A 23,361-nucleotide genomic window follows, 5' to 3' on the forward strand; every position below is an offset into this window, starting at 1 on the left:
TGGGTGCAAACAGCTACATATGTGTAGGGTCATATATTTTTTCATAGATATAACAGAACTTATGCTACACATTCTGCACCGAAGTCTATTTCAACAATACTATGGGTTTTTACAATACTTTTGATAACTTTCTACTGTTGAAACTCTACTCAAAGAGACCAATTGAAAAGTACTCAAAAGTACCATCAGAGACCTAAAGAGTTAATAAGAACAGAATATTGATTTATAAAGGTTTCTCTAAAAAGGGTTGACACACTTTTATAGCCAGAAACAATTAGGGAATACTTGTTTCAGCACTGGAACGTGACTGTATATTTAAAATAAAATTGCAATATGAACAGCCTGCTAAAAGCACTTTTTTGTTGTTTGTGCATTTTGTTTGTCACCCAATGTCATACTAACAACTCTGCATCTCATTCTAAAGCACATTATACTGTAAGATAAGATGAAAAAGACAGTTTTTAATTTCCCCAAGGGGGAAGTACTTCTGTTAAAAGCATCTTTTTATGAGACCACTCTTTCTGAATTACCAATAATGCAAACCAAAGAATTAGATATTGTACTTTAAAATTTAATATTTGTTCAATTCTTATTCATATCCTATAGTCATCCCCATGTGTAACAGGGAAAAGTGTGTGCTAAATGCCTAAGCCTACTTAAAAATCCAAAGATTGAGCATTTCAGACCTTCAATCAGCGTGCTGTCAGGTCATGATCACTCATTCAATAACAGAGGTTTTTTACCTTTATTATTGTTACTAAGCTCACATTTAACTTATCAAGGCACAGGAGAAAAAAAAAATTCACCTCAGTGTTTTCAGTTTTTACACCAAGGCTGCACAATGTGCCTGACTTTTAGACGGTTCCTTTGTTTGCAATATTTATGTCTTTCAAGAGCAGAAAAATAGCAAAGGATACACTTACTCACCCCAAACCCTGGCAACAAGTGAACTAAAACAATTCCCACTCATTGTAGAGTTCTAAATTTAAGCATCTTAATATTACTGCATACTAAAATAAGAATAAAAACATTTTCAAGAATCCTTTGCAACAGATTTCTGCACCCACAACAACAGGGTGCTTTTAGAAGTCTACTTGTATTGTAACATAGATAACTTAAATTCATTTCTGGCTTCACAGCTCATTAAACACAGTTTAATGTTAACCAGGAATATGATTGGGAAAGCTAACCTTGAACATTTTTCTCTTTCTGGAGCTCAGTCAGCAATGGCCAAAAATAGTGAGGTCTGACAGGTAAACCATCTTCTTTCATTATCTTCATCAGGTCAATTGCTAGAGCTGAAAAAAACCAGAAAACTAATGTTAAAAAGGATACTAAGCAGTACATTTTTTCAACAAGGCTAAGAGATAATTTAAGAAGTACCAGCTTTCTTTGACTCCAACATGATTTGCAGAGTAAACTGTAGGGGTGCAGTGTGCAGGTTGGCTCCTTTCAAGTCATCACAAAACTGTTTCAGCTTTGCTGCTGGCTGGAAGGAAATTAAGATTTAACAATATAAACACAATGTATCACTAGTCAACTGACAGAGTGAAAGGGTGCTTCAATTACTCTTTAGAAGCAAACATTGGCTCTTCCTACAGAACCCAGCAAACACCCCCAACCTGATGAGGAGTCGGTAGTGTTAGAACAGCCAAGTTTCACTGACTGGAAATGCATGAAGAGGAGCCAGTTGGCAAGGAAGAAGGGATAAGAATCATAAAAGAACACCAGGAAGCCAGCAACTGATGGTGCTGGACAGGCTACCTTATAGAAAGGACTATTTGTAACCAGAACTCCCCATGCAAATAAACCTGTCTAGATCTAAAGAGAAGAGATATAGACATTATAGAAGTATCCACCTGGCAGTCTAAGGAGCTGAAGACAAAAGCATATGCTCAAAATGGGCTGTGACAGATTTTTTTATGAGTAAGGAATTTATGCATGTATTTTAAAAGCACTCTTTAGAAGCATATGCACATAATATTTAGAAGTTTATACGCATAATATTTATCACATCTCTGAACAGTTCATGGTGGTATATTTGGTTCTCCCCTGTTCTATCCTTTCAAGAGGATAGACTACGATGAGAAAGAGTGACTGACCCAAAGTCACACAGTGTGCTTCATGGCTGAGGAGGGATTTGGATCCACCTCTCCCAACCAGTGTACTGTATAGAGAGCCACCGTACTGGCTACCTATGCCCTCAGTTTGGGAGCTCACAAGCCATTATTCATTTTCAAGTCCATTATACGTTTCATATCATTTTACGTACCTTGTCCATATTTACACAATGACGTAAGAAGAAGTTACCACGGTCTACACCATTTCCATTCTGGGTATCTAATGATGATGTAGGAAATGACTTCAGAACTTGAAAGGCTGTATCTTCTAAACCCTGGGTAACTAAGTTGAGACTAAGATTCATGGCATCTAAATTTTTAGGTGGAGAAAGAAAACGCCATTTTGAAGCGCTGTTGTGAAGAGCCTCTGTGCATTCGCATGCAGGGAAAAGAACTTTTCATTTTAAAGCACTTACAGCATACTTACTCAAAACAAGTCACACTGTAGTCAGTAGGCTAACTCACAGTAAGTCTGTACATGACTACAGCCTTAATACACTTTTAGCTATCAGCTGAACAACAGCATCACAATAAGCAAGGAAACAAATGAAGTCCAGATCTGATGACATGGCCGACAGCGGAACATAATCAATATCTGACAAATTAACATGTTAGCATATACAATATACCAAGTACTGTAGCAGTGTACAGCGCTTACAGTCTTATCACTTATTCTTGCAGCTTTCATTTTTCATTGAACAATGCTAAAATACATTTATTTTTTAAGATCTTAATTACTGCTAAAGCAGAAATTCAAAAATAAGCTTGGACAGGATGATCTAGTGCACGAAAACCAATTTCACTTTCAATAAAAGCATTTTATCAAAAAAGTGTAACATTTTAATGTATTAATATTACTTCCAAAATTAATTTGAGAGTGCTGTTTTATGTACACTTCTATTCTATGGTTATTAGAGCTTTCCAAATAGGGTGCATTATTAAATAAGTACCCTTAAATTTCCATTAAGCATCCCATCTGTCAGCAAAATAGTACACCGCACAAATTTCCCATGAAAAACTGAAGAATTCCTGACATTCTGCTGAATTATTACCTGGAATGAATCCCCTGTCATATCTCATTTTCTCCAAAATATTTTGCACATACTGAGGATATCCAGCCTTGGCAAGAGTAACAATGATGTCCATCAAGTCCCTGTCCAAAAGATAATTATCAGCCTTTTCAATCTTTTCCAGGGTCTGTAACAGAAGAACAAATACAGTATTAAATCAAATGCCTGGATAAATCATTATAGATAAAAAATCACTATGTAACATTTGGGTCTATAAGAAGGCATGCTCAAAAGGATGGAATCTAGATAGATCATATCCTTGAACAACTGTGGTCATCTTAATTTTCAGTAATTTTCCTACAAGCATCTCTAGGACTATTTAGTCCCAGAGAATTATTTAGTGGAAGCATAACCTAGTGACAAAGATGCCCTTTTAAGCAGCAAATAAGCTGTAGGATCATCATTGCAGACAGTTATTCTTAAATCCAACCCATGAGACAAGATTACAATAACAATTTCTATCAAAACAGAAGGGACATTCAAAACAATCTAGGCAATGGAAAACCAAAAATACTATTGTGTTGTGGTGCTGTAAAATGAATACTGGGGAATGGGAAGGAGGTAATACATCATGCTTGGCACAACTGCCTCTTCAGGGCAAGGAACCATTCCAGAAGAAAAGAGCGGGGGAAGCTATTTCAACTATGCCAGCATTAGTTCTTCTGTCTTGCTGAAATAACGCGAGAGGGAAGACTATGCTTTTGGGACTGGGATAAACAAACAGCTAGTCCACAGTCCTGCTAAACAAAAGACTGGTTTTAAGAGAATGTAGACTACATTAAATCCACGAAAAATATGTTTACCTTCAAAAGAATTTTACTTTAACTGGACTACGGAACTTACTGTTACACATCATTAGCTACACAGTAACTCTCACCCAATCCACACAACAGCATCCTCCCTTTTCCAACACTGTCAATAAATATCCGTGTCATATGATACATAAATGAGAATAAGAAGCACAAGGGGTTCAGTGTGTACAGAACTCTGCAACAACTTCTAGCATTGTAGAGCCTGAATAGCGTGATTTAAAGATAGTATGGCTGCTAAGAATGTAAACTTGGGAAACCTCCGGTTCAAATCTCTCAGTACAGCTTCATATATGTTGCCTTGTGGAGCTACTACTGTCTCAGCCTACCAGCCAATAGACAATTGTAGTGCATTATATTTTCTGTTAAATTATCATTACTAGCATTAGATGGGGAGGAAAGAGGCAGAAAGTGGTGATTACAATACTGATTTTAGGCAGAACTGCAACTATATCTATTACCTCTTCAATTTTGTTTATGTCACCTTTCTCAGCATACGCATTCAGTAATGTGACATAAGTGTCTGGACCCGGTTCAATTCCAGCATCTTTCATCACAGAAAGGATATTTTCTGCATTATCCATATCTCTAAATTATTTAGAGGAGAAAAATGTTTCAGCAATACACACACAATTTAGTATGGCTACAAATACACTGTTATGGATGGATCAAGGTTGTTTCACCTCATTTTATTTAAAAATATTTTTATGCTGCTTCTGCAGCAAGTACTTGAGATGGTTCACAATATGATGTGTATAAAACAAAAACAAACAAACAAAAATCAAAATAACATGAACCTAAACAAAAATATACCTGCCAGATCTACATTTTCAAAACAACAGCAGCACTAATAGACTAAACCACCACCAATTAAAACCTCAGTACAATCAAGACAAGGGGGCAAATCAACTAAAAGCCACTTGGAAGAAAAAAGTCTTGGCTGGAGCTGAAAGACCCCAGGCATCAGATTCTGGGAAAGGTTAAAGCCTCTGCAAAATGGGGAGGGGGGAGGCCACTGAGAAGGCTCTATACTGCATGGCCGCTTACCTCCATTCAGAAGGCTGGGGGGGGGGTAGAACAAATAAAGGCTTGTAATGAAAATTAAGTGTCCAGAACAATTATAAGTAACCAGAAGCTAGGTCTGTGGTGCTTCATAGATTTAAACCAGTACATTTAACTGGGTGCAGAAGAAACAGGCAGCTAGTGAAGATTTTTCAATGCTAACATAATATGCTGGCTACAGTCAACACCTCAGCTAACAATCTCGATGCTACATTCCAGATCGTCTTCAGGAGTAGTCCCACATACAACACATTACAATAAACTCAAGATCTGTGATTGAAGCCAAGTATATAAACTACAACACCATCATATTTTATCCAACATGAATCGTTGCAGAATGATTAAAATCACTGCAGAAAAAGCAGGAAGATGGAGCAAAGAAAGAGAACAGAAAATACCATGACTTGGGACAGCCCCTTATAGAATTAGGAGAAGCAAAAAACCTGACAGAAGGGCTGGCCCAACTCCAAAATGGTGGCAATCATAACAGAGCCAAGTGTCTGCCTCAGAAGGCCAATAAGGACAACATCCCCCCTACTCTGCCCCACCCCCTGCAGGTAGAGAGGTAGCAATACTATTGAACTAACAAGTGACCCAACACCCTCAAAATATTCATATGCCCACATTTCTAGACTATAGCATTACACTGAATAATTAATTTCCATTTAAATGAAGCAGAAGATCATTACCCAGATCTTGCATGGCCTGTCACAAGGGCGCTGAATACAGACTCTGTGATTGGGAGTTCTTTACTCTTCATAAAACCAAGAATCTGGCTGTAGGATGAAAAACAAAGTCAACTAAACTCTACATTAGAAAATATTAGAGAATCAATATTGTATCTTATATTCTGAAGAGATTTTTAAAAGTTTTATTTGAGAACTTTACATACAGAACATGTTGAACTTCTGCAATACTGCACATTACATAGAAGACAGAGCTCACCAGTTTAAAATTTGATTTCAAGTTTAACACTGTTGAGATGCATTTAAGTAGCACAATATTTATATACATATATGCAAACACTACCTGGCCCCATCAATATCTCCCTTACTGCAGTAGGCAGCAATCAATCGTTGATATGTCACCTGCAAAACAAAGTGAAAATTAGAAATGTTATTTATCCAATACTAGTAAGAAAGGAACGATGCATTTATGAAATACCTACTCGATTGGGCTGAATATTAGCATCTTCCATTTTTGTTAAGAATTCAGTTGGAGAGAATGCATGTTCATTCTGAAGGTAGACCTTTAGCAAAGCATTATAATGGCTTACATCATATACAACACCTAAACAAAAGATCATAAAAATGTACATGAGAACAATACAAATTCAGTAGGATACCAGAATTTGTTTGATACTTTAAATATTATTATTATTGCTAAAACTATCACTAGTAGGATTAACTGAGACACCCAAATACTGTACCAAAATTCATCTATCAACTTAGCAACACAAAAATATAAATCAACTATATTAACTAAGTCTCTCTCTCTTTTTGTCTCTCTCTCAAATGACAAAGATAACTGATTTGAACAATAAAAAGGCTTAGATTCACTAAAAGCACCCCTAGATGTCAGCATAGCTCTCAGAATAAAAAAAACAAACTGCAGACATGAAACAGCTGTATACACCAATATTTCAAGGATACCTACCAGATGTTTGCAGGATTTTAGTCCAGTGGCACCTTAGAGACCAACAAGCTCTCTTCTTGATGTCTGACTCTTGAAAGCTCACACTTTGAAAATCTTGTTGGTCTCTAAGGTGCCACTGGACTCATATTCTGCTTTCTACTGCAGACCAATACAGCTATCCACCTAAATACCAGATATTTAATACATAGCAGCACTAAAATTCCATTAACTTTGACCACAGAAGAAAAACTTAATACAAGTTAAAATACAGTAATACAGTAAAATACAGTAAAATACATATACAGGAGAGCGGACATACCCAGATTTTTTAGCTTGGCCCACATGGTATGAGCAAGTTCTGTTCGTTCTGTTGGACTCAACTCAGGCAGCAACGAACCGCAGCTTCTCAACAACAACAGGGCCTGGTTACTGCTTGGATACCCTGAATTGGAACAACTTATTTAGAGAAGCAATATAAGCAGCCACTGAATTAATCTAGAAAATACACTGATTTAACTTTTAAAACCCCATAAGATCTAGCTCAGCTTCTGAAATTTTAGATCAAAATATCCACACTGTCTCTTGCTATTGGATAATAAAAGCAACAGCTCTAAGCTTTTCAACACCTGACTGGATGGAAACATTTGCACATATAGGCATTTATTACATATTTGGGGAAAAATCTGAACAAAGCTGTCGCCTCTACTATTGAAGTAATGCCATACAATGATTATATTCTTCTTCTTCCCTGCTCCACCAATGCTGAGATTCCATTAACAACTTCCATGTCAGTATAAATCATAGTTTGCTGGTTGCAAACCAGTTCCTAAGAGTAACTTGCACTTCTGATTTGGATGGCAAGCACAAACCATAGTTCATTGCTGAAAGAGGAAATAATTAACTGTACCTAAAAGTGGAGGGGGGGGAAGCATGCAAGTCTAAGGCTCATTCACATAGGTCATGGTTATTTGTTACATATGAATCACTGCCTACTTCCCTATCTGTCTATGAAACATCCTACCATCGCTTTCTATCATTGGCACTTTGCTCTGGGCCTCGCCTAGTTTTACTCCTGTTTCTAATGGGAGTAGGCTGCATAATGCAGCTATAGGCAAGGACAAGCATCTGATAGTAAAAATGGAAGAACTGTGGGTTGGATCTGACCAAGTTTTTCACTCAATGTCATCTAATTCATCTCCTTACTCCAGCCCCTGTTGCCAAGCCTTTTGTCCTTTCAGTTCTCCTGATCCCCAGCATAACCTATTTGGGAGTCAAAGAGGACCTTCTCTTCCTTTATTTGTTGTATCCAACCTCTTGACTGCCATTTAAATGGCACTAATGAAACACTGCTGGTGAAGAAAGGAAGATAATAAAAGAGCTCCATGAGCTCAAGTCACAAGACTGCTCCTTAAGACAGTATTTCAGTTTCAATGTAATTTGAAGACTTCAAGGTACAGGAATGCTTTAGAATGCTTTCCCCTAGAAGCCAAATCAGTTTTCACAAGTTACAGCTTCAATCTCAGTAAGCAGAACTAAATTCTATCACTAACCAGAAAAATAAAGAAACATTTGTAACAATTCCAAAAAATACAGCAAAAATATAAATGTCACACGGGCACTATTTTTACTAGAGTAGGTCACTTCATATTGTCTCCAGTTATTTTAAACATTCCCACTTATCCAATAGTTAAAAACAATTTAACTATTCAGCAAGAAAGTAACTCTACCTGTTCTACAAACATCATGGAATATTTTTAATAGCAGGGTTCTAGTAATGCGCCCAGTTCTTCTGATAGAATTATCCAGTTTGTTCAAGGCCCAGTCAAAATACTGTGCCTGCTTGATTCGAACAGTTGAAGGTTCTTGAACATTTCCCTCCTCTTGTGTTGCAACTGTGGAAAGCCTTGCTTGGTGGATCAGATGTCTGTAGAACAAGAAAATGCTGAAAATAGTCATGTTAATAAATACATGTATTTATTTATTTATGTTATTTATAGTCTGCTTTTCTCACTGAGACTAAAGGTGGATTACACAGTGTGAGTTAGAACAATTTCAAGGACATTTCAGTAAACAATGTAATAGAGTCTATAAATGCACATTTGCAAAGATTTAAAACTAGCAGAAAACCAATACAGAGTTGAAGGATTGTTGAAATAGTGCGAAAGCAATTCTAAAACTGATGTATTAAACTACACAGAACTACCCAGTAGCATCATACTTAATGTATAGTACATAGAAGCACATTGAGGCAAAGGCTATGGTCCCCATTTCAGTGTTCAGCAGTAGAAGCCCACTCTTTCCATCTCCAGGCTTACTATCTCCCCAGTGGACTGAAGAATTACAGATAATACTAATGGCCAGTCTCTGGAGAAGGAAGCTTTATGTGTTAAGTGATTCTTTTATAAACCAAGGAGGGGGATATTGCGACTGGTCCTATCTCCTTGCAGCAGCAATTTCAAATTTCAAAACTACCCATAGGCTGTGAAAGGTTGGGGAACCCTGATCTACACCCACAAAGTCCACAGAAGGTCAGGAGGTCCAAGACAGCAGCAAGTTAAAAGTCACAGCTGTGAAATGGGCATGTGGGACTTCTGAGCATACATGGTTGAAGCAACTCTGAAGCATTTCAAGATAACAGGAGAATGTGAGATAAATAGCTGTATGTTAAGAAAAGCTACATTAAAACGATGGATAGGAACTAAAGAACAAATACAAACGATAAATGAAGTGGAGAACCCAAACATTGCATATGTAATCTATTACTACAGACCCAACACCCAACAGAACAGAGCAGAAAGTGTTTGATGCAGGCTAATGTAAGCCCAGGTGATAAACAGCAACCAGGAGGTCGAGCACTATATACTAACATGCTTTAAGGGGGGTTGGCAGGTTAGGGGAAAGGAGACTTGAAGAACAGTAAATACATTTGGCTCCAATATTCTAAAAGCAGATGAGAGCTTATACCAATCATTTTCCCTATAGTATCTGGCAGCCCTTTTAAACTACCCAAATCCTAACCAATTCCCTGAAGATGATTACATACAAGGGATCTCTCTTACAAATAAAGGAAACAGCTTGTCACTAGGATTTGCGGAAAGCTATATGAATTACTAAGCCTAAAGCTATCAGAAAAGGTTCGACAGACTCTAACAATAGTTAGAAACACAGCAAGAAAGAATATTTTCACAGGTTTCAGTATGAGGCTATTTTTACAAAAAATACACAAGCTATCTTGGGCACTATAAGTATTCCTGTGCATGAAATGTTGTTTCTTCTATATCGCTGCCAGAAATTCAGTCCTGGCCCACCTGTAATGGAGGCATTAAACACTGAGTCGAAATTAATAGATAGCCCATTATTGGGGAAATGCATGCAATGTTAATTCCATAAGAAATTAAAATCTCTAAAATAAAATCTCTATAAATCTCTAGTGCTGAATCTTGTATGTAGCTAAAATCATGTTCAAGTTGATGGGGGGGGGTGGCATTTGGGAATGAAACAGGTTTTGCTCCACTGATGGCAACCACCCCTTCCATCAGCAGACATTTTGCATATAACTGAACCAATACAAACAAATCTAACTCACACAAGACATTAACAAAATCTCAAGATGTACATAAATGTTTGTCATTCACATATCAGAAATTATATTTTCTTTTCAGTTTCAAATTCAGTAATATTTTTGATGCCAACCCCCAGAAACAAAAGATGAAACAAAAGCCACATGTCTACAATAGTGGCAATGAGGTCAGAGCAAAAAAGGCACAGGGGAGAATAAGGCAGGAACACTTCTCTTCTAGAGGGCATTTTATGGAGGATAAACTGTCTTTTACATAGTTATTAATTGTGTGAGCTTTTAACTATTTTTAACTGTGCATTGGTTTTAACTTGTTAGGTGCTTATGATACTTGTCCTTGCAGCTTTTGCAGTATTGTTAGCTAGCTTAAGTTTGCAAAGATAAGGCTGGGTATAAATATTTTAAATAAAATTCTAAGACAGAACAAAACTTTGTGACATGCTGGGGTGAGAGGGGGAGAAGAGCAGTTTGATATATTATTCATTACTCAAAAGAAAAGCTCATTAAAGAAAATATTGGCAACCCCCATTCTAGGTTAAGCGTGTTGTTTCCTCAGAGTTTCTAGACATTATATAAAACAAAATGATAGAATTCTGGACTCTGCATGTTTAGACTGCAAGCACAGTGTGTGTGTGTATGTGCGCACACATGACTACGCAAAAAGCAAAGGAATATACATGTATTTTGCTAAGCCACAGCATCATATCTCTGTGTATTGACAAATGCAACTTGGACTGATATTAGAAAACAGGAGAGTTCTAAAGTCGTAAGATTAATTTTGCTGGCTACAAACGGGGAAAGGGAATGAGGGGAGATGATACAGGGACAATTATAAAGTGAAATTCAAACACAGCCATTTCTAGCATGAGTGGCAGTTGTGTGCAGAGGTGTCCCATCCATAGTTATGGCAATGGACCCACCTGTGTGAGGTCACATGCACAATATCTACAAGGAAAATGGAAGAGACACTTGCAGACAGGGAGAGCATGCACACACTGGGAAGAAATGGGACAAGGAAAATGGTGATGAGAGAGAGAGAGAGAACAGGAGCTGAGTATGCCGTGAAAGGCTCGTAGGAAGCGAAAAGACTGCTTCAGCAAGAGAACACGGGAGAAGGAAGCAAGGAAAAGTGAGGTTGCTTCTCATCATGTTGCACAACTTTGCCATAGTTTTCTTGGCTAAAGGCTGCTGGGGAGGAGAAGCTGAAGGCAGGGGGGACTGATAAAGGTAAATTGGCTGGTACATGGAAAGGAGAGAAGTAGGAAATGGAGAGAGGCTATGGGGCTTTCAAGCAAGGGAAAGAAAATAGTGGGGACTTGTATGGCATAATTATCTTCCTCCATCTCTCTTGCCCTTTTACACGGCACCTTCCTCTCTTGTCTTCACACTTCCTGAGGCCATTTATTCAAGGTTTTTTCTTTATGCTTCCTCAACCCTTTCTTGTGGTGACATAATTCAACCTAGCTACTTACTCTCTTCTCTCCTTCCCACTCGCCAATCAACGTACCTTTTATCTGCCTCCTGTCTTCATCCATTATTTATTTATACCCCAACTTTCTCCATAACGGGGACCAAAAGCAGCTCACTGTCTTGTTCACTATTTTATCCTCACAGCAACAATGCTGAGATATGCTAGACTGAAAGGGTGTGACAAACCCAAGGTCACCCAGCAAGCTTCCAAGGCAGATAGATTTGAACCTGGGTCTCCCAGATCCTACTCTGAAACTCTAAGCACTATACCATACTTGATTTTGTGCAGTGGCTGGCTGATACTGAACAGTAGCAAGCAGTAGTCCTGGGTGAGTCATGCAAGTTGCATGGTGTCAAGTCACCCAGTGCAACGCCTGGCCCCAATAAGTCCTCAATGTAAGATCAGTCCTGCCCTTCCCCACTGTCCTTTACTGACTGCAATCCAGCATGAAGGCTGGCAATACTGTTGTAGTTGCCTAGCAACCCCTACCACTCCACTAAGATGGCATTAGTTTCTTACAGGTACAGGCACTGCTTCTATTAACTGAGGGGTTTTAAACCCCCAATGCCTTTTTAAAATTTCACATTATTCTGCAAATCTGTGGCATTTTTCAGGTTTGTAGGAAGATCTCTTGTGTTTGTTCATGGCTCCAATCTCCAGATTTAAGGATCTACAGAGCCAAATTAAGAATCAGATATAGATACTAGATATCCTGATGTTCCCAGAAGTGTGAGCATAGTCTATATACAGCTACATGGTGGCAGAGAGCAGTAGGGGGATTAAACTTATCTCTAATTTGCATGTTTTAAAGTTAATTTTGGGGGGTCTAAACTGGTAGGCCAATTGTGCGATAACTAATAGCATGGTAAGAATTATCTCATAAGGACGCATTCTTGGGGCTATGCTAATGCTAGATGATCCTATCCCTTCTAATTAACTCAGAAAGGCTGCTCAATTGTCCTATCAGATGATTCAGTATTTTTTGGATATTTGCTAATTATTAAGGAACGTCTCATAGCTCAGAAGTAGCCACCAAGATTTCAAGGATTCACAAGAGTGCAGCAGACAGAATTTTCTGCTTACCCCAACACAATCCAGCATTTTATTTTTATTTCCTTGAAAGGTCAATCTAAGGTCTTTAGACCAACTATTATGCTACTGCCTTTTCTGGTGATTGGAGAAATAGGTGAGAGGCAGTTGTTCTGCTCAATCTCTTCCCATGATAAGCTAGTTTACTACATGCACGGATCTTTTATGAGGCAGAACATTAAACAGAACAACATTCTCACCACACAACTCTACAGCCTGAAGTGGTACAGTCCGAAATCCTACCAACTCCACCTATCATCTCATCCTGCATAAATTGTAATAGCTCTAGGAAAATAGGAAGGGAACTGTATTTGCTACTCTTCTCTGCTAGACTTGCTTTCCCTTGGCCATATCACACCCAGCTCCCACTATCTTGAATCATCTCACTTGGCAAGAGATGAGTCTGACATGTCAATTCTCTTGGTGTTAGTTCCAAACCTAAAAAGTTGCAAGGGTGGTACAGTGGTTAAAATCTGAGTCTCCAGAGATCCAGGTTCAAATCCTAACACTGGAAACAAGAACCCTAGCTCAGTCCTTAATCAGTAGTAAAATATCATAGCTACAGAACTAGGAATTACTGGATCTCAACAAATATCATTCATATGAAAGTGGATAAAAATCAATGATTTTTTAAAATTAAAAAAATAATATAAACCTTTTTTTGAGAAAATGCTTTTTGAAAAAATACAGTTTTTAATTAAGACAAATTATAGCTCAAAGATATCTCATCATGGAATAGGGATTATAAATTTACAATACGGAGAAGAGAACAAACTGAAAATAAACCCAGACAAGATGGAAGTGATACTGGTTGAAAAGGAAAAGGTCTTGAAGGGCACTGCGCTTCCCAATTCTGATGGGTTTTAGTTGACCCTTACTGACTTGGAGCCTAGGTGTTATACCGGATCCAGTACTTCTGTTGGATGAATGAGTTAATGCAGCAGCAAACAATGGTTTCTCCCACCTCAGTCTTAGCCTGCAAGATGGCATCCTACTTGGATCCAGCTGATCTGGCCAGCTGGATCCAGGCTACAGTAATAACGAGACTAAACTGCTGTAATGAACTCTACGTAGCTCTCCCCTCCAGCTGGTGCACCAAGTTTAGTTATTGTCACAGCATACATGCTACTCCTAATCTGCAGTCACTTCATTGGCTGTTCATCAGTTATTGGACTGAATTCAAGGTATTGACTATCACATACAAACCCTTCATGGCCTTGGCCTCTCACATTTGCAGGACTGCCCTAAATTTTGCCATGACAACTTTGGTCATCAGACCTGGACCTCCTACCGGTGCCATTTGGGCAAAACCAACAAACACCCATATATATGCATTCTCTGTTGTGGCCCCCACCTTTCAGAATGGCCTGCCTGAAGAAATCAGGAAAGTTCCTGGCTTTCCAAAAATGATGCAAAACTTAATTATTCAGGAGGGCTTTTTTTAGCACAGGCAGTTAGGACTGTACTGTAAGAAAATGTTTCAGAAAGACACTTTGATTCCCTCTTTAACTACTTTGCATCTCAGTGAGAATGGCAGACTATAAAGGAGATAAATTAATAAATAATATTTTTTAAATTGTTGGAAATGAGTTTCAATAATTCATTCATTATTAGGAACTCTGTATCATGCTGTCCCAGAAGCTTCTGTAAAGATTGTTTAGGTCAGTGATACCCACTGTGGTACTCACCATAGCTTCTGGGAAAGTAGGCAGGACCATTATGAAGGTAGGACTAGTGACTGGTTGCTTTCATATAATAAAGGAGCTTTTCACCTGGATTCTCTATATCACTCACTGGACCAGAATGGATCCAGGATCCTGTAAATACATGGATCAGCTGAGAGGCAGTGGGGAGAGGGAGCAGCAAGGAAGTCTTCAGCCCCAGATCAGCTGTCTAGTGGGGGTGGCATCACTGGTGGCAACCCCATTAGCTTTCCAGGACGAAGGAGCATGGGGCAGTAACAGCAGCATCCTAATCAGCCACCGAAACACAGCTCAAGGAAGCAAAACTCATCTCCTCAAAGTGGAGCAGGAAGTAAAGCTCCAACTACCTTTGACAAAGAATCAAACAATCATTCATTACTTACGTAGCTGTAAAATTAACATGAAAGTTTCAAAATAAATGACTATATTAAATATATCCTGTATTTTCTAAAAATGAAAACTGCATCTATCTCTGAGTTGTGATTATATATTAAGGTTACAACAACCAGCTAGAAAGAACTTTTATGAAGAGAAATCTTTATTTAAATCAAATCCACCCTGGTTCATAGTTATTTATTTTGGATTATTTACAAATTAAAAAATTATTTACAAATTAATAAATTTGCAGACAAAAAATAACAGACAAATGGGTATAAACATACACCAAGTAGCTTGGATCCACTGGAAATTACTGCTAGGAAAGGATTTTCATCAGTAGAGTGACTTTCTCACCTACGTACTCCTGCTATAGCCCAAAATACCTCCAATGATGCTGCTCTCGGGGGACATTATTGGAGAGGAGTTGTTGGAGGTCTGCCCCAAGACAGGGGAATTTGCAAAAGTAACACTCCTTCCAACCATGGAAATCCCTTCTTGGACCCAGACCACTGAGCAGCAGGAACATTAAACCAATGCCAAGTAGAAATGGAAAATCTTTTGAACAATGTCTGCCAGTGGTTTTCTCTATTTTGCTTTCAAAAACACAAAATACAAGATGGTCTTGTAAGTCCTTCATACAGAACCTACACTCTTCAAAATGACATACCCAGAGATCACTGGTAAACTAGATTAAAACAGGGTTTGTTATATTAGGCTTACTAAAAGAACAAAACCAAACATAGCACCATATAAGTCAAGGTCTGATATCACTTGCTGGACATTTACTTACTTTGTTTTATTCTGCCCTCCCTCCAAAGCACTCCAGGGGGCATACATGTCTCTACCATAGGGATCCCCCCATCTTTGTGAGCTTGCAGGCACCTCCAAAATTCTGACACTGTGGGTGGGCCCAGCCACAAAATAGCTGCCACAGCAAACAGACCAGCCACAAAATGGTCACTGCAGCTTACTTTCTATCACGTAGTGAAGATCTCCTGTGCTGTGTTGGCAGCTGCTGCCAAAGCAATGTTTTTAAAAATCAGCAGAGCTCCTCAAATCTCAAGCCTTGCTGGGTAAAAGACTGCTTGGCCCATCCCACTTTCTGAAAACAGCTGGTGGACACCAGAAAAGGTGCTGGCAGGCACCATGGTGCCCGTGGGCATCATGCTAGGGACCCCTGCTCTACCTGCCACGTTTACTTCAGAGTACCAGGACTGTTTATTATTATTTACTCGTCTGTACTAGAGCCATGTTTCCATCCTCCTAAACATTTAGGATCTGCAATTTTACCCTCAGAGCAGAGTGGGTGGGAGCCATATAAAACAACTTTCCTCTACTGGCTGTCAGAAGCTATAGCAAGTGGGGAGGAGAGACTATTTAAAATCTTCAGTGCTTCCTCATTTGCCACCAAATGTTCTGAATGCCCTGCAAGAACTGTAGATAGCACCCTGGGAAGAAACATGAACCAAATCCACAATTGCCTTTTACTTAGTTGATGTTACAAGTAACAAATACATGAAGACAGTTAAAAATGGATGACAATAAGCTCGGGGGGGGAGGGGAACCCAAGGAGGTAGACAACTGTTCCAAGTGCTTAATCTAGGAGACTTTGTTATCAAAATGGATCCTTACAACAGCACCTTTTGCAAACAAATTTAAGGAACTATAATATTGCATTCTAATTATGTGATACGCAACATATCAAAATATCTCCTAACAACATAGAAACCTATATGCACAGTAAAATTTCCCTCAGAAGCCCTTAAATGCCCCCCTCCCCCGCTCCTGGAACTTAGGGATTATGGTTACCTGGGGGGAAGACAGGGCACTCAACACGGTGCTGAGACTATGGAACTTCCTCCCAAGGGAAGTTCACTTTGATTTTTTTCTCTACTGTCATCCCAACACCAAATAAAGGTAGTGCTTTTATTATCCTGTTTTCTGCTGATGCTTTTGATTTGTGCATACCCCTTGTTTTTATTTAGATTTTAACTGGTGGTGTTGCATATTTTAACTAACTGCAAAACCCCAGTATGGGAACAAAAATCCAAAAACACAACATAAACATTTTAATAATACACAAATATCTAGCATTAAGATCCATATTACCATCCTCCGCAGAATCACACCGTTCCAAGCCCTACTATAATGGGCTGCCAGTCTCTTAAACGTCACTTCAGAAAGATTTCAAAAACATAGAAATGTTTAGAACATCTTAATCATTACTAGAAACACAACTTAAGCCCCCTAAAAATTCCTGGTCGCCTGTGGACTTTGGATCATATGGCAATTATGGCAGCTTCCATTTTACAAAGGCACTGAAATGAAATCTAAAAATATTATGGTAATCAATACTAAAAGGGTTAGAAACCAAGCAGTAAAATAATTGTTTTAAATACTATTTTATTATTTTAAACTAATTCAGTGAAAAACAAATAAAATAGTCTGTTAGCTATCAGATATCATAACACAAAATAGAAGGCTGTGAGGAGCAATGCCCTTATTCGGTTACCATCACAACCTCAGCTATGTGGATAAAACCCTTCAAAATGAGTTACTATAGGACACAAGCATCCATTAAACTCCATCACACTAACTTTGAGGGTAACTTCTTGTCCAGCACAATCACATAACGAAATGAAAATAGAGCTTGCTGCCGATAGTGAGCAGAACTATGCCAGCCAGCAGAACCTTGCACTTTTAGGCAATAATTCCGTCTATTAATTGGAAGACTTCAAAACCAAGGGCACATGAAATAATACCACAGTCACAGTCCTGACTTCATGACTGCAAACTCCACACAACTGCATTACAGATGGAAAAGTAAATGGCTTGAGCACCTTTGTGGATAGAGTAGGAAGAAACTTTGTCTTGACTATACCAAGAGGACAGACTGCACTTGCATACTGTATCCTTGTTTTTGTGCTACCAATGTTATTTTATATAATTTAATTATACCAAAGAAAATTATATAAGGCTGTCCGTTATCCAGAAGCTTCATATTCTAATGTGCAATGAATAGCACCCAGGTTTTTTAACAAATGTATTATTTTGATTGTTCTTTCTCTTATAACAAGTTGTTATTGCAAGTTGTTAACAATGCAATATTCCAGATCTGACTATACCATTCTATCATCAAAGATGAGGTTTCCAACTTCCATTCTGCAGTTATACACATTCTTACAGCTACTACTAATATAGTGACTAGTTCTGTACTGTCTGCTCCCACACAGTTTTTAAGATATACTACTTTCAGGTCTCTTAACATTACATAGACAATCATCAAAGCTAAGACCTAATCCCCAAAGAGAATAATTACTGGACAGTCTCAAAATACTGTGCATTAATATCTGCTTTTAAAGCTTAACATCACCAGTATTTTGCTCCAGCTAATCGATGAACTGGTAAATATCCAATAGAATTTGGAAAACTCTCCTTCATATGCACATTAATCACCAGGCAGAATAGGCTCTCTTGTATCTTTTCTCCACCTAATCTTATCCTGCCCCTTATTCTGTAAATTATTTAAGAGTCTATATAATTCTCCTATACACCCTCTACATACATTATTATTAACAATAAATACTATTACCTATTACCAATTCAAATTCTGTATTATGCCTACTTAATAAATTTCTATTTTGTATTCCTTCAGCAATGATTCCTAGTGGGAAGTACTGAAATGGTGATGGACAGCATCCATTCATTTTTCCTCCCGTCTCTTTGATCCCAGCTCTTCTTGTATCTATTTCAAAAACTTAATTTGGTCTGTACCGTATTGCTAAATTTGCTTGCTTACATGCTGAGTAACAGATTTGGAGGTAACAAAAGAGCTGACCCAAGGGCACCAAACGAGCAGAAAATACAAACAGCCCTTAGGAAAATGCAATCAACGATTATCCCAAATTCATATATTTAAGGTGCTAAAACTGCTCAGTGTGAATGAATTGTTCCATCATACAAATTGTCATATAACAAATATCAGCGATGGTATGAAATCACAAATTTCCTTTAGACATCAACGGTGGTATACAAGACACAAAATTTCTACAAGCAGTACTTGTAAACAATACGTAAGATGCTTGGAAGCCCTAATAGTCCAATATAAAATCAGAATTTCCACAAGAATGTAGCATCCAGGTTATAGAAGTCTTCTCTTGAGTAATGTGTGCTGCCTCTTGAGTAATGTGCAACACTAGATTGACTGGAAGGAATTGCAATGGTGGAATGAGATTGACTGATATCTTGCCTACGAAGAAGCCTTTGGGGCGAAATGGGACTGGACTGTTTGCATGCCGGCGAACCCCGTAGGCACATTACTTGTAGAAACGTTGTGTCTTGTATACCACCGCTGATGTCTAAAGGAAATTTGTGATTTCATACCATCGCTGATATTTGTTATATGACAATTTGTATGATGGAACAATTCATATGATGGACTTATTCGCACTGAGCACTTTTAGCACCTTAAATATATGAATTTGAGTAATAGATTTGAACATCTAACAAGCTTGCAATGCCTTTCATTTTCCGCTGATGTAGGGCATATTTTGACACCCAAGGTCTTTTGTTTTCCCATACAAACTAATTTATTTGCTTTCACTATCCCTTTACAATTTTAACACTACAGGCTAGATTTATATTCAGTAATAAGTATAATAATATAACAAAAAAATTTTTTGCAGCAATTTAAACTATAAATTGCCTTCAGTGCACTGGCAAAAAAGAGGTATAAAAGAGGTATAAAAGTGACACAAATTCTAAACAATTATAATTATTCAGGACAGTGAAAACCCAAGCAAACTGTAAAGAACTCCAAGAGAATCCCTTCAAACTGGGTAAGTAGACAACAGCATGGCAAGTGAGACTCGGTATAAACAAGTAAGAATCACTGAATGCTGGGTGCAAACCAATCCTAGCCACCAGAATTGTCTGTGGCTGAACAAGAGAGAGACTTTGGAGTCAGGGTGGATTGCCCAATAAAAATGTAAAGTCCATGCTGCAGCAGTGAAAGGTGTAAGTTCCATGCTAGTGTCCTGCACCTGGTTGGGTGGTCTCCTTGGGAGTCAGTTGACTGGCCTCAGAGGCTTGGAGCTTGGAACATGGGGCCTGAGAGAAGTGAATCAGTTTACCTAGCCCTGAAGCTCTGCCAAGCCTCAGCTGATCTGGATCAGCTGCATCTGCCAGCAAGTGTCCGGGCTCGGCTCTGGCCATGGTCCCACAAGGAAGTATCCCCGTCAGAGTCCTGACCTGAGTCTACAGGGAGATGGCATGCCACCATCCTTGCACTTCACTTTATCTATGCTACTTCTACCTGGGCCCTCTGCTGCCACTGTTCCCTTGGCACAGGAACTAATCTGGAGGGGCTATGGGTCCTAGTTTGTGGCCTGCCTGGTGGGACCCAGTGGTGATCTTTGAGGCAGACAGCACAGACATGCCTGCAGGTGGCAACAGCTCACTTGGCGTTTCTAGTGGGGTAGTCTGAGGTGCTGCTGGGACATGGTTGGCCAAGGCCTTGCTTGCAGCGGCTGGCACAGTGATCTCTGGTCAGTAGGCACTTCCACAGCATCAGGCTCGTCCTGACCCTGCTGGTGCTCAGGCTTTTCTTCTAAGCCTCCAGGTCCAAGTGACTGGTCTGGTCAGGATGCCAGTCAGAGGGGATCATGACAGCTAGGGACTCTTCAGAAATGACATGTTAATGAACCTGTACTTGGAGAGCCAACATGGAATATTAGGGGTGTGCACCCCCCACCAAAAAAACTTGGTTAATCCAGATCCTGGTTTCAAGGATACCCCCAATAATCGGTATTCCTGAAATCTGAGTAAGATTCTCTAATCCAATTCTGCAAGATTAGAGATAGCCAGATTTATCCATCAATTACACCCTATGGGAAAAATATCTGCAAGGGGATGGGGGTTCCAAGTAAACTTCACCAAATTTGCAAGAAACTTACTCCTGAATGGCCATTAAAGACCCCCCCCCTCCAAAATTTCAGGAAGTTTCTACAGGCCCCTGAACAAGGCCAATCTCCATTGTTTCCTATGGGGAAAACATTTCCAAGGCTTTCCAAGCACAGAGAAACCTTAAATAAAGACAACCCCTGGAAAAGCCAGTCCCAATGCTAGTCCCACTCCCAACACAAGCTGAACTGGCAAAGCTCAAGAGAACTAAATGGCAGCTAGGGAACCAATGTCAAACCAGAGAATCTTCAAGGGCAAACCAGAGAACCCTTTCCAAACTGAAGCACGGGGGCTTGCAGGAGGCAAGGAGTTAAAAGGCCTGGCAGTAGCTGGAAGGGCTCTTTTGGAGCTCAGGCAGAGGCAGAGGTGCGAGATGAGAATCTGCTCTGCCTCCTGACCCCCGCTGGCCTTGTGCCACTCTCCTGTCATAGCAAGGAGCTTGCCTCTACTTCAAACCACTGCCCTCTCACTTGTTGGTGCTTTGCCTCTGCTGCAGTTGCCTGCTTCTCTATGTGAGATGAAAAACAGGCAACAGATCCAGAGCAACAGCAAGCTAGAGGGCATTGGCACAAGGTAGAGGCAAGCTCTGTGTGCTGCGGCAGAAGAGCAGCATGAGACTGGTGGGGGACAGGACAGCAGGGAAAGAAACCAAATAATCTGGCACATCAGAATACAGCTTCCTAGATCCAATCCAGGATTTACCAATGCGATCCAGCATCTCTTAACAAAGATCCTTTAACTAGATATGCTATAAATTGAATATGGGACCTTCTGCATGCAATGTCTTGTGTTCATTCATCAAGTCATGGCTCCTTAAAAGAGTGATCGATTTATTGTGGCATTACCAGAGAAACCTGCAGGATATATTTGAAAAAAAAAAAACAACCCTCAAAATGAAATGCTTTTCCAATTAATTAAAAATGAAATGGAACGATTTCACACAAATCAGCTGATGGTGATCAAGGGCTCCATTAACAACTTAATTTTGTTACAATGTACAAGTAATCTGTCATCAGAGAGCAACACTGAAGGATTCCATGGTTATGAATACTGGGGAGAAACAACATAGGGAGGCTTTGACCTCTGCAACCTTGGTTGCCATGACCATTCCTTCATAGTTCTCTTGGCTTCAATGTACACCTCTTTGGTATGTAATTATCACACCGGTCCTGCCATCTTAAAAAGGATCTGATTCACCCTTATCTAGAAGTTGTTTTCTAAATGAAATAGTTCCAGTAGATTTGAAGGTTTGAGAGCTATCTACTGCCCAGATGCTTGAAAAATACCAAGTTAGCTTTCTCTTGCAGAATCATAAAAGGATAGGTGAAATAGCCCTTTGCTTTCCCTGCTTCCTTCTTTCTATCTGTTTTCTCAGATCTCTGAGCTACACAAGTATGCATGAACACACAGAAATATCTACCATGTAGGCAATCTGGCTTTGGCTACTGATCCATATTTTGTATTATAATCGTGATTTGATATCTAATTCAATAAAACCACCTCTGCTTATTCTAATATATGCCAGCCTGCATTTCACTGCAAGTTTCCTCATGAGTTCTGTTGCTTTGTTGTAGATCTTTAAATTACAGGGCTTAATTTACAGTCCATGAAGGTTTGGGGGTATTTTTCTGGCTAGCTGAGTGATAAAACCTAAATCAGCAGCTTCTGCTCACTCCGACACTTTGCTATTTTGTGAGATTGAGTCCAATATGAAAACCAGGCTCATTTACACAAGACACATGTCCAACTGACACATATACAGACTACCCATAGTGAGAGCCTGATCGCTGCCTTTCTGAGGCACCTCGCTGACCATTACAAGAAACACAATATTAAATTAGAAACACAATATTAAAGTACATAATTAGTCCAGGGCCCCCCAATGTGGTGCCCAAGTATGCCAAGGTGTGCACAGACATCTTTCCTGGAATTTGCCAAGTTTTTTTTAGAAAGTGGGTCAGGCCAGATGGGTCTTGCACCCAGCAAGACTTCTGATTGCCCAGTGGAGATCTGATTGGCTGCACAGATTTTTAAAGAGGTTGCTTCGACAGCAGCTGCCTCCACAACACAAGGATAGTCACTGTGTGAGTGAAGGTATGTAAGAAAATATGTTAAAGCAAAATGTTAATTTTTAAAAGCATCCAATTAAACAAAGCTTCCACTTAAAGAGTTACTATTAGAGTTATACATAACCTCACTCCCTGATATTTTGCAGTTGGCTCCACCTTTTTAGCAGCTATTTTGTGCTTGGTGTGTCAGAATTCCACAGGTACCTACAAGATAAGAAAGGCTGGGGGCCCCTGCATTAGCCTGATACAACAAACCATTTCTTATTCTCTAGATAGAATGCACCCTGACCTGGATAGCCCAGGCAAGCCCATCTCATAAGCTAAGCAAGGTCAGCCTTTGACAGTAATTGGATGGGAGACCTCCAATGAAGACTAGGGTTGCAAAGGCAGAATATGTCAAACCACCTGTTAGTCTCT

At 39.2% G+C, this 23,361-nt stretch overlaps 1 protein-coding gene across 1 annotated transcript in view; it reads right to left on the reverse strand.

Moving 5' to 3' along the window:
• The window catches only part of LRPPRC (leucine rich pentatricopeptide repeat containing), a 144,355-nt gene that overhangs the window by 119,329 nt on the left and 1,665 nt on the right, over positions 1-23,361 (reverse strand). Inside the window, exons 2-11 of the mRNA XM_054983556.1 lie at positions 8,424-8,620; positions 7,016-7,138; positions 6,230-6,351; positions 6,091-6,149; positions 5,751-5,837; positions 4,461-4,587; positions 3,173-3,317; positions 2,273-2,430; positions 1,384-1,489; positions 1,191-1,298 (exon numbers count right to left, since the gene is read on the reverse strand). Coding sequence (XP_054839531.1) covers positions 1,191-1,298; positions 1,384-1,489; positions 2,273-2,430; positions 3,173-3,317; positions 4,461-4,587; positions 5,751-5,837; positions 6,091-6,149; positions 6,230-6,351; positions 7,016-7,138; positions 8,424-8,620 — 1,232 coding nt within the window. The remainder of the gene's footprint in view (positions 1-1,190; positions 1,299-1,383; positions 1,490-2,272; positions 2,431-3,172; positions 3,318-4,460; positions 4,588-5,750; positions 5,838-6,090; positions 6,150-6,229; positions 6,352-7,015; positions 7,139-8,423; positions 8,621-23,361) is intronic.

The sequence above is a fragment of the Eublepharis macularius genome, chromosome 1 (genome assembly GCF_028583425.1).
Source record: "Eublepharis macularius isolate TG4126 chromosome 1, MPM_Emac_v1.0, whole genome shotgun sequence".
Taxonomy (NCBI): domain Eukaryota; kingdom Metazoa; phylum Chordata; class Lepidosauria; order Squamata; family Eublepharidae; genus Eublepharis; species Eublepharis macularius.